This window comes from Urocampus carinirostris, chromosome 8 (genome assembly GCF_059441175.1).
Source record: "Urocampus carinirostris isolate Australia breed hairy pipefish chromosome 8, RoL_Ucar_1.0, whole genome shotgun sequence".
NCBI lineage: Eukaryota > Metazoa > Chordata > Actinopteri > Syngnathiformes > Syngnathidae > Urocampus > Urocampus carinirostris.
The window spans coordinates 12,465,003-12,477,530 of NC_142356.1; the positions used below are offsets into that span (position 1 = coordinate 12,465,003).

The 12,528-nt window shown below is 40.0% G+C and overlaps 1 protein-coding gene across 2 annotated transcripts in view; it reads left to right on the top strand.

Moving 5' to 3' along the window:
* Positions 1-2,738: 2,738 nt before the first annotated feature.
* LOC148360728 (E3 ubiquitin-protein ligase DTX4-like) overlaps positions 2,739-12,528 on the top strand; it is a 41,404-nt gene continuing 31,614 nt past the window's right edge. The window contains exons 1-2 of one of the 2 annotated variants that reach the window (XM_088341624.1): positions 2,739-3,016; positions 5,710-5,936. In XM_088341624.1, the coding sequence (XP_088197750.1) occupies positions 2,988-3,016; positions 5,710-5,936 (256 nt within the window). In that variant the 5' untranslated portion in view covers positions 2,739-2,987. Of the gene's footprint in view, positions 3,017-5,450; positions 5,598-5,709; positions 5,937-12,528 lie in introns of those variants that run through there. The other variant, XM_088341625.1, reaches the window with a different exon arrangement.

Consider the following 12,528-nt stretch of genomic DNA (forward strand, 5'->3'; position numbering starts at 1 on the left):
TTCCTGTGTGCCCTGTGACTGGCTGGCAACCAGTTCAGGGTGTCCCCTGCCCACTGCCCGAAGATTCCTGTTATGGGCTCTAGCACCCCCGCGGCCCTACTGAGGATAAGCGGTGCAGATAATGGATGGATGGATGAATATTTTATGGATGACCACTCTCCAATTAAGTAAGTTTTACAAATTAATTGTTCCTTTTTAATTGAATTATGGCACTCTTGGGCTTCCATCCTAACATACTCTTACCTTAATACACCGAACCCTCGACAGATGCCGATGCTATACCGCAAGTCACACTCGCCAAGCTAGTTTCTTTCTTAGCATTAATTTACCAAGGCTAAGGCCCACGGTCCACTGAAAACGGGTCTGCGACCCACTTTTGGCTGCCGACCCTCCAGTTGAGAACCACTGCTGTCGGTGATCCTCATCTTATATTGGATAAATACAAATTTTACCACCTATGATTATTAAATAATAATTGAGAATGTATGTTATAGTTTATGTATTTTTGCGTGTGATTAAAAAAATTGGCATTACCAGCACGTTTTGGGGGGTGTTCAACTACCCCCAAGTTCAACCCAAGAACCCCCCAAAATGATGCCTTTTATAAAACTCTTTTATTAATAAAGAGCAGGATAGTCTTAAATCTAATAAAAATCCTTGCTAAAATATGAAAAAAGCCAAACAAAACAAAAATATGAAGAACAGAGTGCCGGAAATATACCACTGCCTTGAAATGGTTCAGTCCATTTCATACGGAGCACTGCTCTCGCCACTCTCTATTATGAAAATAAATGAGTAAAACTGGTCATGGCGTAGGAATAGTATTTCTTCTAACCTGATCCTAAAATCGACCCTGAGACAATGAAAATCTTATATCCAACATTTTTGTCTAAATATGCGTACTCCTAATGCTACATCAAAAGTTGAAGTTTCGAAATGTCCATAAATGGGGCCGCACGGCAGCTGAGTGGTTAGCGCGTCTGCGGCAGAGTTCTGAGGTCATGGGATCAAATCCACCTACCAGCCTTCCTCTGCGGAGTTTGCATGTTCTCCCCTTGCCTGCGTGGGTTTCCTCCGGGCACTCCAGTTTCCACATTCCAAAAACATGCATGTCAGGTTAATTGGCTGGTTTAAATTGTCCCTAGGTGTGAATGAGCGAGCGGATTGTCTGTCTCTGTGTCCCCTGCCCACTGCCTGAGGACAGTTGAGATGGGCTCCACCACCACCGCGACCCTACTGAGTATAAATGGTGCAGATAATGGATGGATGGATGGATGTTCATCTCCAAACGGAAGAGCACCTTCAATGACAGACTGCTGTTACAGTCTTGCTCCACGGACAGACTGGGGAGATCATTTCGTCCTCATGCCATGAGGCTCTTTAACTGCACCCGGGGGAGTAAATGCCCACATTAAACCACACCCCCACATTTGCATATTACCCTATTTTTATTACAGTGTGTATTTTATGTAGCACTATTTAAATACTCTGTATCAGCACGTTATATTGGGTATTTATGTATTATATTCCCATTTACGTATGATTATTTTATTTTTCAACACAAGAATACTGGTGGAAGTGTGAATTTCCCTACGGGGATGAATAAAGTATCTATCTATCTATCTATCTATCTATCTATCTATCTATCTATCTATCTATCTATCTATCTATCTATCTATCTATCTATCTATCTATCTATCTATCTATCTATCTATCTATCTATCTATCTATCTATCTATCTATCTATCTATCTATCTATCTATCTATCTTTTTATCCATCCATCCATTCATCCATCCAGCCAGCCAGCCTTCAATCCATCAAACCATCATTCCATCCATCCATCCATCCATCCACCCAACTGAACAACCACCCACCCAACCAAATCTACCTACCTACCTACCTACCTACCTACCTACCTACCTACCTACCTACCTACCTACCTACCTACCTACCTACCTACCTACCTACCTACCCAACCATCCATCTATCTATCTATCTATCTATCTATCTATCTATCTATCTATCTATCTATCTATCTATCTATCTATCTATCTATCTATCTATCTATCTATCTATCTATCTATCTATCTATCTATCTATCTATCTATCTATCTAACTGCCTGCCTGCCTGCCTGCCTGCCTACCTACCTACCTATCTATCTATCTATCTATCTATCCATCTATCTATCTATCTATCTATCTATCTATCTATCTATCTATCTATCTATCTATCTATCTAACTAACTAACTAACTAACTAACTAACTAACTAACTACCTGCCTGCCTACCTACCTACCTATCTATCTATCTATCTATCTATCTATCTATCTATCTATCTATCTATCTATCTATCTATCTATCTATCTATCTATCTATCTATCTATCTATCTATCTATCTATCTATCTATCTATGTCCATAAATGTGTGTACCAGGGGTGATGCCAATGTAATGTCGAGGCTCCACCACTCGGTGGCAAGAGTCTACTTTTCACATCCTTGTCAACCTGCATCAGTCTAAAAGACGTTTGTTTTTGTTTTACTGTAATGCTGTTATCAAATTATTGAAAAAGAACTATCGAAAATTGTGATATAATCTACGTGACACATCTTGAAATATCCCATCTCCTGTTTCACTTTTTCACTTGGCATTGTACGCTAATTGGTGTGGGGCGGGGAAAGTCTTCCACTTTTTGCAACCCATACGAGTTCTCCATTCGGTTTGCCCATTGTGGAATGAAGTTGGACAGAGAATCGATCATAGACCACTTTGGGGATTCCATTTTAAAATGGTACAGTTAGATTTGCGTTTTTCTACCGGATCTCTATTGCATGCCTTTCTTACATGGACTACTCCAGTTTTCTTTGCAACAAAGCGGACTTGTTCGCCTTTGTTCGAACCATTACGGGAGAAAAGGGAGCAATGGTAGAGGCAGAGGGGACTTAAACGGATTTTCCCGTGAAAGTTTGCATCGATACTGGAATTTGGATGGTGGATATTGGAAATCACATCAGCAGGTGAGAAAAATTAAAGTGGCTCAAACAATAAAGGCAGAAAATGTGATTTACTGGAGATTGCCATCGATAGTAAACGCACCTAAATGCCAGTTTATTGTATGTATGATTAAAATAACAGAGCAACGTGTAGTGATTGAAAAGTTAGTTATTTAAAGGGACAGTGTGTAGTATTTGACCACTAGATATTGCTGTTTTACGCACTGCTACAAACTACTCAAAGGGACCAAAATGCAAAAATGTTCTGCTCTCTTCTATTGGGAAGAACTAAAAGAAAGGGACAAAAGAAAATGATAAACGAGAGAAAAAGTAGAATAAAACAATACAAAAGCAAAAACAGAAAAGGCAAAGGGGTCAAATGAAATAAAAGTAGAACAAGAAAGAAAAGCAAGACAGAAGAAACAAAACCACGGAAATAATAGCGAAAAGAAAGAGGAAAAAGAGAAACAGGAAAAAACATAAGGGAGCAAGGGAAACAGAAAAGGGGAAAAAAAGAAAAGACAAGATAAAGAAAAAAAGCAAGAAAAATGGACAAAAGAGATGAAATAAATCAATAAGAAATAGAGGTAAGATCGGGCCTAAAAAATTCAGCCTGGCCCGCAAGTATAAAAAACCCGAACCCTACCGGTTAACTTAATTTGAAGGACTGGGCCTGGAGTAAACCCAAGCTGCTTCGGCGCCGAGGTGCATCTTTGGGTTTACTCTGGGCTCGGTCCTTCAAACCAAGTGTGCACTTCGGCGCCAAAGTTCGTGCGGTGCCAAAGTTACTCAAGTAAAAGTACTCTTACTTCAGAATAATATGACTCAAGGTGAAGTAAAATTTCAAATAAGTGCGCCGAACCGTGTGCATGTTGTGCAGTTCCTCCTCGAAGAGAAAATATGAAAATAACTAAACTGCGAGAGAAAAGCCCTCCCAAAAGATCTTACCTCCAACTAGGAAAAAGAATTGAATAAAAATGTTAAATGGTCTGCATTTATATTACGCTATTCAAGTCAATGACGACCTCCCAAAGTGCTTTACAATGTGCTTCACACTTACCCATTCAAACACACACTCACACACCAATAGAGAGTCAGCCATGCAAGGCGCCTACCTGCTTATTGGGGGCATTAGGGATTCAGCGTCTTGCCCAAGGACACTTCGACATATAACACGGAGGAGCCGGGAATCGAACCTGTGACCTCTTGATCCCAAGACGAGCACTCTACCTCAATACTAATACACTTTTGAGGTTATCATTGATGTTTTCTCTTGACATGTATCGCAGCTGGAGCTACACTAAATTTTTAATATGCATTAAATAGTTATCGAAGGTTGGATTGATTCAGACATAGCACTACTGAAGGCCTAGGTGTGAAATGCACAGCCCGCCACTATTAGTTTTACACTAAAAATTCCCTTCTCACAATTGTTTGAACACATTTAGTATGTTGCCCTGTTATGTTGTCTGACTAGCAGAGTTGGGTAGGGTTACTTTAACTTGATTACTTTCAATTATTTTTTGATTACTTCAATACAATATATGCTAATAAAAGACAAAAGAAACTGAATATGAATAAGATTATGACTCACAACACGTGGTAAGCTTTCTCTCCTGGCTTTGATCTCTTTGATCCCCGGCAAAACTAACATAAAATGCGACAGAAACAAAATGAAAATAAATCCAAACAGCTTGCCAACATCATTTTTGCCGTTCCATGTATTCCGTTACTCCCCAAGCCTGCACAAAACTTAGTAATTTTATTCATATTTAGTGTCTTTTGTCTTTTATTATCATATTTGGTATTGGAGTAATCCAAAAGTAATTGAAAGTAATCCAGTTAAAGTAACCCTACCCAACCTTGCTGACTTGTGTTTATTTCAGGATGGCCGAAGCGCTCTACCCTAACCCTAAGTTCAAATTTCTCCACCTACAAGTATCAAAAAGAAATGCACATTTTTATGATAACTCATGCATGTTTGCTTACTACCCCAATACATATTTTTTCTTTAATAATTTTTTCAAACACTAGTAGATAGTAAATCATACACACTGTCCCTTTAAAACTACAATATTTGCCGTGGAACCTATTTTCAGATCCGGGTTGCACCCGAGAGGGAGTGTTGTTACTACTGATATTGCGTTTTGGTGGGAAGCTCCTACTTTTTTTTTTACCCAAACAAGGGAGAAAAACACTAACCGATTTTTTGGATTATCGAATTCATGTGCGGAACAATGCATTTCGAAATGTATCTCGCAACGACCATACCAGCCAAAACGCTGCCTTTTATTTGTATTTACCGCGTCAATACATTCCTCGTAGGTGCAGGATTTAATGCCACAAGATGTTAAAAGGCCTTCGCTTTAAGTCAACAACGCATCGGCGTGTCCATCGCGTCTGGTAGCAAAAGACAAACCTGTCAAGGTAGACTGTCTTGATCGTGAATTCAGTGTTTTTACTTATTGACTCACTACACGGTTTTTGCAAAAACGCCGTCTGCAAAAGCTACCATAATTCGCTCTTGTGATATTGCGAGGAATTTCGCTTTTTTTGTAGAGGAATGCTTCGCTTTCTCCTGGCTTTAGCTCTGCGCTGCACTCATGTAAGCTACAACAACGTCTCTTCTTGTTCTAATAATTGCTATTTATGTTGATAACATGAGAAAGCTGCATTTTTTTTTACTTAGCAATCACAACCTTTGATTTCTTTTGCAGGGCCAATAGTACCAACATGCTTGTGGCATCTGCTGTGGTGGTTTGGGAATGGCTGAACGAACACGGACGGTGGCGGCCCTACAGTTCTGCCGTCTCGCATCAAATCGAGGCGGCGATCCGGAGTGGGGATTGCCGCGGGGGGAGTGTGGTTCTTGGCCAGGTGGAGAGTCGACTCTCTCCTTACATTATTGATCTACAGTCCATGCACCAGTTCAGACAAGATACAGGTGAGAGTGTGGATGTGTGGCATGAAGGAATCGCGTGTATGTGGTGTGCAGACATGGCTTCACACACAGTGTTACTGTTGTAATGTTGTTTGGGTGAAATCTCTTTTAAGGGGACAGAATTTAATATCATACCCCTAGATTTCTCTGAATTTTGTGGTGCAATTGAAAAAGGAGTGCTACAACGAACTGACTATTAACGATTAGTCAAATAACCGGATATTCTACCTATCTATCTACCTTGGTCCTATCCCTCGAGGGGTGACCCACTGCAAGGCAAACACATACAATAACAAAGACATTAAAAAAGGGGGAAAAATAGCAACACACACACACAAACATTTTTGGACCATGGCCAACCCAAATGCCCAACCCAAAACAAGTTAGGCATTCGGCACCTAAGTTGGTTAAGCTTTCGTCCCACCAGATGGAACGGGGCACAAAAAAGCAGCAATGTCACTCAGGTCAGGGTGACACAACACACTCTTTTCTTCAATAACAGGGCCCGACAGCTTTCACTGGTTTACCCCTTCCGCATCATAGAGGTGCCCTGCCCATCCCTTAGAACGCGTCCAAATATCTCACTATCCTTTTACAACACCTCTCCACTCCTTCCTATCACCAACAAGAGCCCTAGCTTCCATTATATTTAGACCTCTTTCCTGCAGTGCACTCATAACACCATCCATCCATGTCAATCGTGGCCTTCCTCTTGGTCTCCTCCCATTTACTTTTGCTCTGTAGATTCTCTTCAACATTCGCTCCTCATCCATCTTCTCCTTGTGTCCAAACCAACCGGATAAATATTTATTATTTTTTAAGTCAGGGATCAGAATATCTCGCCTTTTAGGAGAAATTCAATGCTTTGAAGTCTGACCTATGTGAATTGTATAGATCCAAGGAGAAACTGTTTTGAGGTGGGCAGGCGAGATACTGTGAGATATACCAAAGAGACTCAGGTGTTTGAGGTGGTGCGTTTGAATTCAAATCAGTGTATTCCGCACGTGCGGTATTTATTTGTGTGTAACATGCATTAGATTACATCTTATTATTACTCTATGTTTAGTCAAGAACCAGAGGTGAATGTTAGAGAATGAAGAAATTCGAAAGTCGACCTGAAAGATATAAATAAACACACTTCTCAAGGTTTCTTCATTTTCCTCATGTTGAGGTTTTTGAGTTTTTCCTTGCCCTCATGTTGGTTCCAGATCAGGGGATGGTGTAATAATAGTCTGAAATAATAGTCTGTGCAATAACTTGTGCAGCCCTTTGAGACTCTTTGTGATTAAGGGCTATACAAATAAAAATGACTTGACTTGACTTGAAAACAAGGGAAACAACTCTTTGGCGTATTCAATGATGAATCGGTCTGTGAAGGAGATTAAATTAATACTTTTTAAATTTGATGTTGATATTGTGTTGATAGTTGTCAAAACATGATTTCAATGATTGCCGTATACATTCAACATTTGTCACTTGCAATGCTTAGTTTGAGTTGAGAAAAAGTCAAACAACATGTTATAACCATTGTAATAATGAAAAAAAGCTAGGGGTGCGCATTATACTCAAATAAATATGGTATTTCCTCCTCACCCTTGTCTCCTATCTAAGCCTTGACCCATTATCATGCCTGTCAAATTTAGCATAAAGTTGATTTGATTATGTGGGCAATGCTGATGAAATAACAACAAAAATGGGTACAATCAAAGATACATTTTTATCGAGCATACTGTGTATTTGTACAAAATTAGATAAAAATGCCGCATCTTAAATAAATGCTTGGTTCATAGAGACACAAACTCATAAATAAACCTCTATCCGTTTTTAGGAACAGGCAAATAAATAATAAATTGAAATCAAGTAAACATTTTTAAAACCAAGAAAAGGGACGTTAGCAGCAGTAGAACAGTAAACAAAACAAATATGTGCATTTTCTTAAGTACATTCAGTGGTCTACTGCGAAGTCGGTAACAAAAGAACCTAACTCGTTCGTAAGTCGGGCAGTGTCTGAACGACAAATTTCATGTTGTGTCAATAACGATAAACTGGCCGATAATTGCTTTCTTAGCCACATTGTTGGGGCGGCAGTAGCTCAGGAGGTAGAGCGCTCGTCTTGGGATCAAGGGATCCCAGTTCGAATCCCAGCTTGTCCGTGTTACATGTCGAAGTGTCCTTGGGTAAGACACTGAACCCCTAATACCCCCAATAAGCAGGTTAGCGTCTTACATGGCTGCAATACAAGGCCGCTATTGGGAAATGTAAGCACACTGTAAAGCGCTTTGGGAAGTCATTGACTTGAAAAGCGCTATATAAATGCAGATCATTTCATTTAACATTTATCACAAGGTCGAGAAGTTTGGTCATCCTGTAGAGCCGCTACTCCTCCGCGTTGAGAGGTGCCAGTTGAGGTGGCTCGGGCATCTGATAAGAATGCCTCCTGGACGCCTCACTTGGGAGGTGTTTCGGACATGTCCCACCGGCTGGAGGCCCTGGGGATGACCCAGGACACGCTGGAGAGACGACGTCTCTAGGCTGGACTTAGTGGCTGGGGATGGGGACGTCTTGGCTTCACTGCTGAGGCTGCTGCCCCAGCAACCAGACCCCGATAAGCGGAAGATGATAGATGGAAGGACTGAAAGTCGATAACACTAAAATATGAACCACTCGTGATAATGAGTGTACCCTTGTTATTCTCCCTATCTCGTGATGCATGTTTTGTGAGAATTGGCCTGCTGGTTGCAGACATAGAATAGTTTTTGCATAAAATTCCAAATTTCTGCAAGTTGTATCTCCCGAGCCGCAGCGCCGATTGATCTAAAATCTTAGATTTAGTGTTGTGCCCTCACAATCAACCAGTACCCCAAAGTTTCCTTAAAAACTAAATGGGCTTGTGTAATCTACAACGTGATTTAACGTCCAATGACTGACATCTCCAGCATGAATATTTGAGGGTATGGGTTCTTTGAATCCTTATTCTCTCCACCTAAAAGTGTATACTTCTTATTCCATGTTGTAGAGAACATGCGTGAGATTGTTATTCACAGGGTACATTTAAAGGTCAAAATATTTGCTATAGTTTAAGTACAGTAATCCTGCCCTATAACACTGTTCACTTTTCATGGTTTGCTTCTTCAGTTTTGCATTGTGCATTTTGATTGGCTAAACAATCTCCCACTTATTATTATTTAAAGGTACAGTAGTTGTTTGCAAAAATAAATAAATTCAAAGTTAATACAGTACTTTTATTTGTTTAACAAACGTCTGAACCGCAATTTGGATTTGTTATTTGGTTTTAAAATATAACAGTGTATTTAGTTGTGCAATTTTTGTAAAAGAATTGAAGGTTTCTACTTCATAGGTTTCGCCTAGCATGGGTTCTTTCTGAAACACAGCCCCCACGATAAACGAGGGATTACTTTACTGGAATAATGTACAGATTTTGGCGATGATTGCAGATTAAAATCCTTGTTGAATCCCTTTTCTAACAATTATGTTTTGTGAAAATTGACGTAGTATTTCCTGAGATAGATGGGTTCAAAGGACCTCAGTGAAAATTTCAAAATCTATGGGCTCTAGCTCCCAAATCCCTGCTCTAATTGATCTAAAATATCTCATATTCTGTTGAGCAATCACTATCAACAAGTTCATTAATTTTAATAAAAATTAAATAAGCTCAGTGTAATCCACTTTATTTGATTTTATTCAAAGGAACACACCAAACTCATTGTGTTGTCACAACAGACTGTGTAGTGTAGTGGTGCTCCTAGTCATATGGACAGTCATGAGAGAGGAACCACATGAGTGGAGGATGTTTGTGTTCTTTCATGATTATATTCATTTTATTATAAGTACAAGGAGAAACAAGACCTCAAAGAAACTTTTTGTGTGTGCTGTTACACAGTTACATATTTCAGACTTGTACTTTATAAAAATTACCAGCGTTTCACAAAACAGTAATCCCTCGGTTATTGTGGTTAATGAGAACCAGAACGCCATTGCGGAAAATTAAAATCTGGGAAGTAGTGACGCCCCTTCATACAAGCCGTCATGGGTTAAACTTACGTCGGAATGATGTCTTAACCCGACTGAGAATATACGACTTTAACAGAACAACACCTATGGATCTTCAAATAAAAACAGAGTTGCAGTTGAATAAATGGTTCTTATCATCGTTATACAAAAGTACAACAGAATTGGAATGCTTCCTCTTTCAGTGTAAGAAAGCTATTTAGAGAGCGGCTGGCTAGCTGCACCCTAGCATCAGGTATCCTTTGGTTGAGCCAGGTCCCCATTATAATTAAAATACAACCATCCTAAATTTAGTGGTTTTCCACATGTTGTAGCTTCAGGTCAGACTTTTCATGGGTAATGGATCTAGTATTGGTGAGATACAGGCCCAGCGGTGGCTTCGCCTAGCCGTAGCAGTGGGTCCTATCTGCGGCCCCGCTATTGCATTTTCTCCCCGGCGCCTCAGTTGCTCTCCTGGCTTGTGAGAGTTTTTACATAGCCTCTCCACAGTAGGTTGGACTTGGAGCCCGATATTGCTTTCTATTCCGACGCCGACTCAGTTGTACGTAGCCTAGCTTCTATGCAACAGACACAATTGGGCAGCACGTTTAATTGAAGTCAATATGGTTCACGCGAGTAGTGGCGGATTGAAGCGATGAAATAACCACCCCCATGAAATAACCACCCCCAAAATGTAGCACCAAAGCGCCTCACAAAAAGGGAGAGTTATCTGGCTAGTTTGTATCTTTGTTTTGTTGCCGTAGAGCGTGAGCGCCTCCTCCTCTCTTTTGTGACGTGCCGCCAAAGCAGAAGCAGTTCAAGCACTTGGCGAGACGCGAGATTTCGCCTTTGGTGTGTCTGTAGCATAATACTGATTACAGAGAGGCTGCGTTTATGGTTCTTAGCAAGAAACAAGGCATCAAAATTTAGGGCCAAGCACATTTAGCCAACACTATACATTTCCAATGCCGTCTTGGTTGTCTCATGTGCTCTATTTATGCATTGAGTAACAAAATCATGTTTTTCTTTTGATCAGTGTTTCAATGATAGTTCATCAAAAATACTGCAGTTTCCCACAGTCACCTATTTTCAACATGTTTGAGAATCGGAAGAAACATAGTGCATGAAATTTGACCTGACCCTAGCATGTGCTTGCTTGCATCTTTGTGTGTACGTGCATATGTGTGCAGGCATGCGTGCAAGCTCACATAGAGGGAGGGGGCAGTGGTAGATAGAACAATATAATCCAGATGGCTAGTCTCATTCCACCTGCCCTGAGTTGCTTTGTGTTCTTTTATGTGGGATTTTTTATTTTACCACAGCAATATACTGAATTATTCAGAGCTTGAATATTTTGTCCATATTGTACAAAATGTTGATTCCATTTGATAGGACCTGATGGGTTTGTATTGTCTATGTGAAAATATAATACACCATCAGACCCTAATAGCGAGTGAGGCCACCTTTGGCAGCGATAAAAGAGATAAAACATTTACGTTAATTGGTAATGAGTCTTACACATCGCTGTGGAGGAATTTTGGCCCATTTTTCCTTTAAAAATTGTTTCAAATCTGCCACATTAGAGGTTTTTCTTGCATGGACTGCCCGTTTAAGATCACACTATAACATATCAACCAGATTTAATCTCGAGAAAAAAGTCATTAAAATCACAAAGCCATTTCCAAGGCAGTAGGGCTTTAGCGACCTACTGTCAGAGCCATTTTCCATAAATGGAGAAACCTGAGAACAGTGGCAAACCTTACTAGGAGTGACCAATCAACTAAGATTACTCCCAAGAGTGCAACAACAGCTCATCCAGGATGTTGCAAAACTTTGAAAAACATGCAGCTTGCTGGCCTCAGTTAAGTTCAGTGTTCATGACTCCACTATTAGAAAGACACTGGCCAATAATGCCATCCATGAAAGAGTTCCTAGGCGAAAAACACTGCTTTCACAAGAGGTCTTATGTTTGCCAAAAAGCATCTTGATTATCCTCAAAACCTTTGGATAAATATTATGTGCACTGATGAGTCAGGAATAAAACTTTTTGGAAGGTGTGCAAAAAGATAAGAATGAACATGATGCCAACAGTAAAGTATAATCTTGAACCTTCATCTTTCATAAGAAAGTATGGTTCTAGGATTTACCATTGTGTAGTAAACAACAGTTGAACACTGCTTAATTTCTTGAAAATACTCGTTTCAGTGAAAAACGTCTTTTAGTGTAAAGATGCATTTCCGGCAGAACTTTATATATTTTGATACCCTAAATCTAAACAATGCTTTCCATAAACACAATGGCACTGAGCTTGCAAAATAACACTTTATTAAAAACACTGAACTTATACATGAATGTTGCACGAATGAAATCTCTCTCTGTCCCAATGGTGACAAAGTTCCTTTGTCGTCTTTTTTAGAAGGAGTAAAGCTCCAAAGCATTAGTTTCCTATATCTATGTTATAGCTTCGCTTTTCTCACCTCTCTGCGCGTACTCTGCATATGTGCCACCTCGGCACTAAATTTGTTGACAACGGTCTGATCCTGCCATATAGTGGTGATTTTTCATACTGAAATCGTTCCCAGAGTCT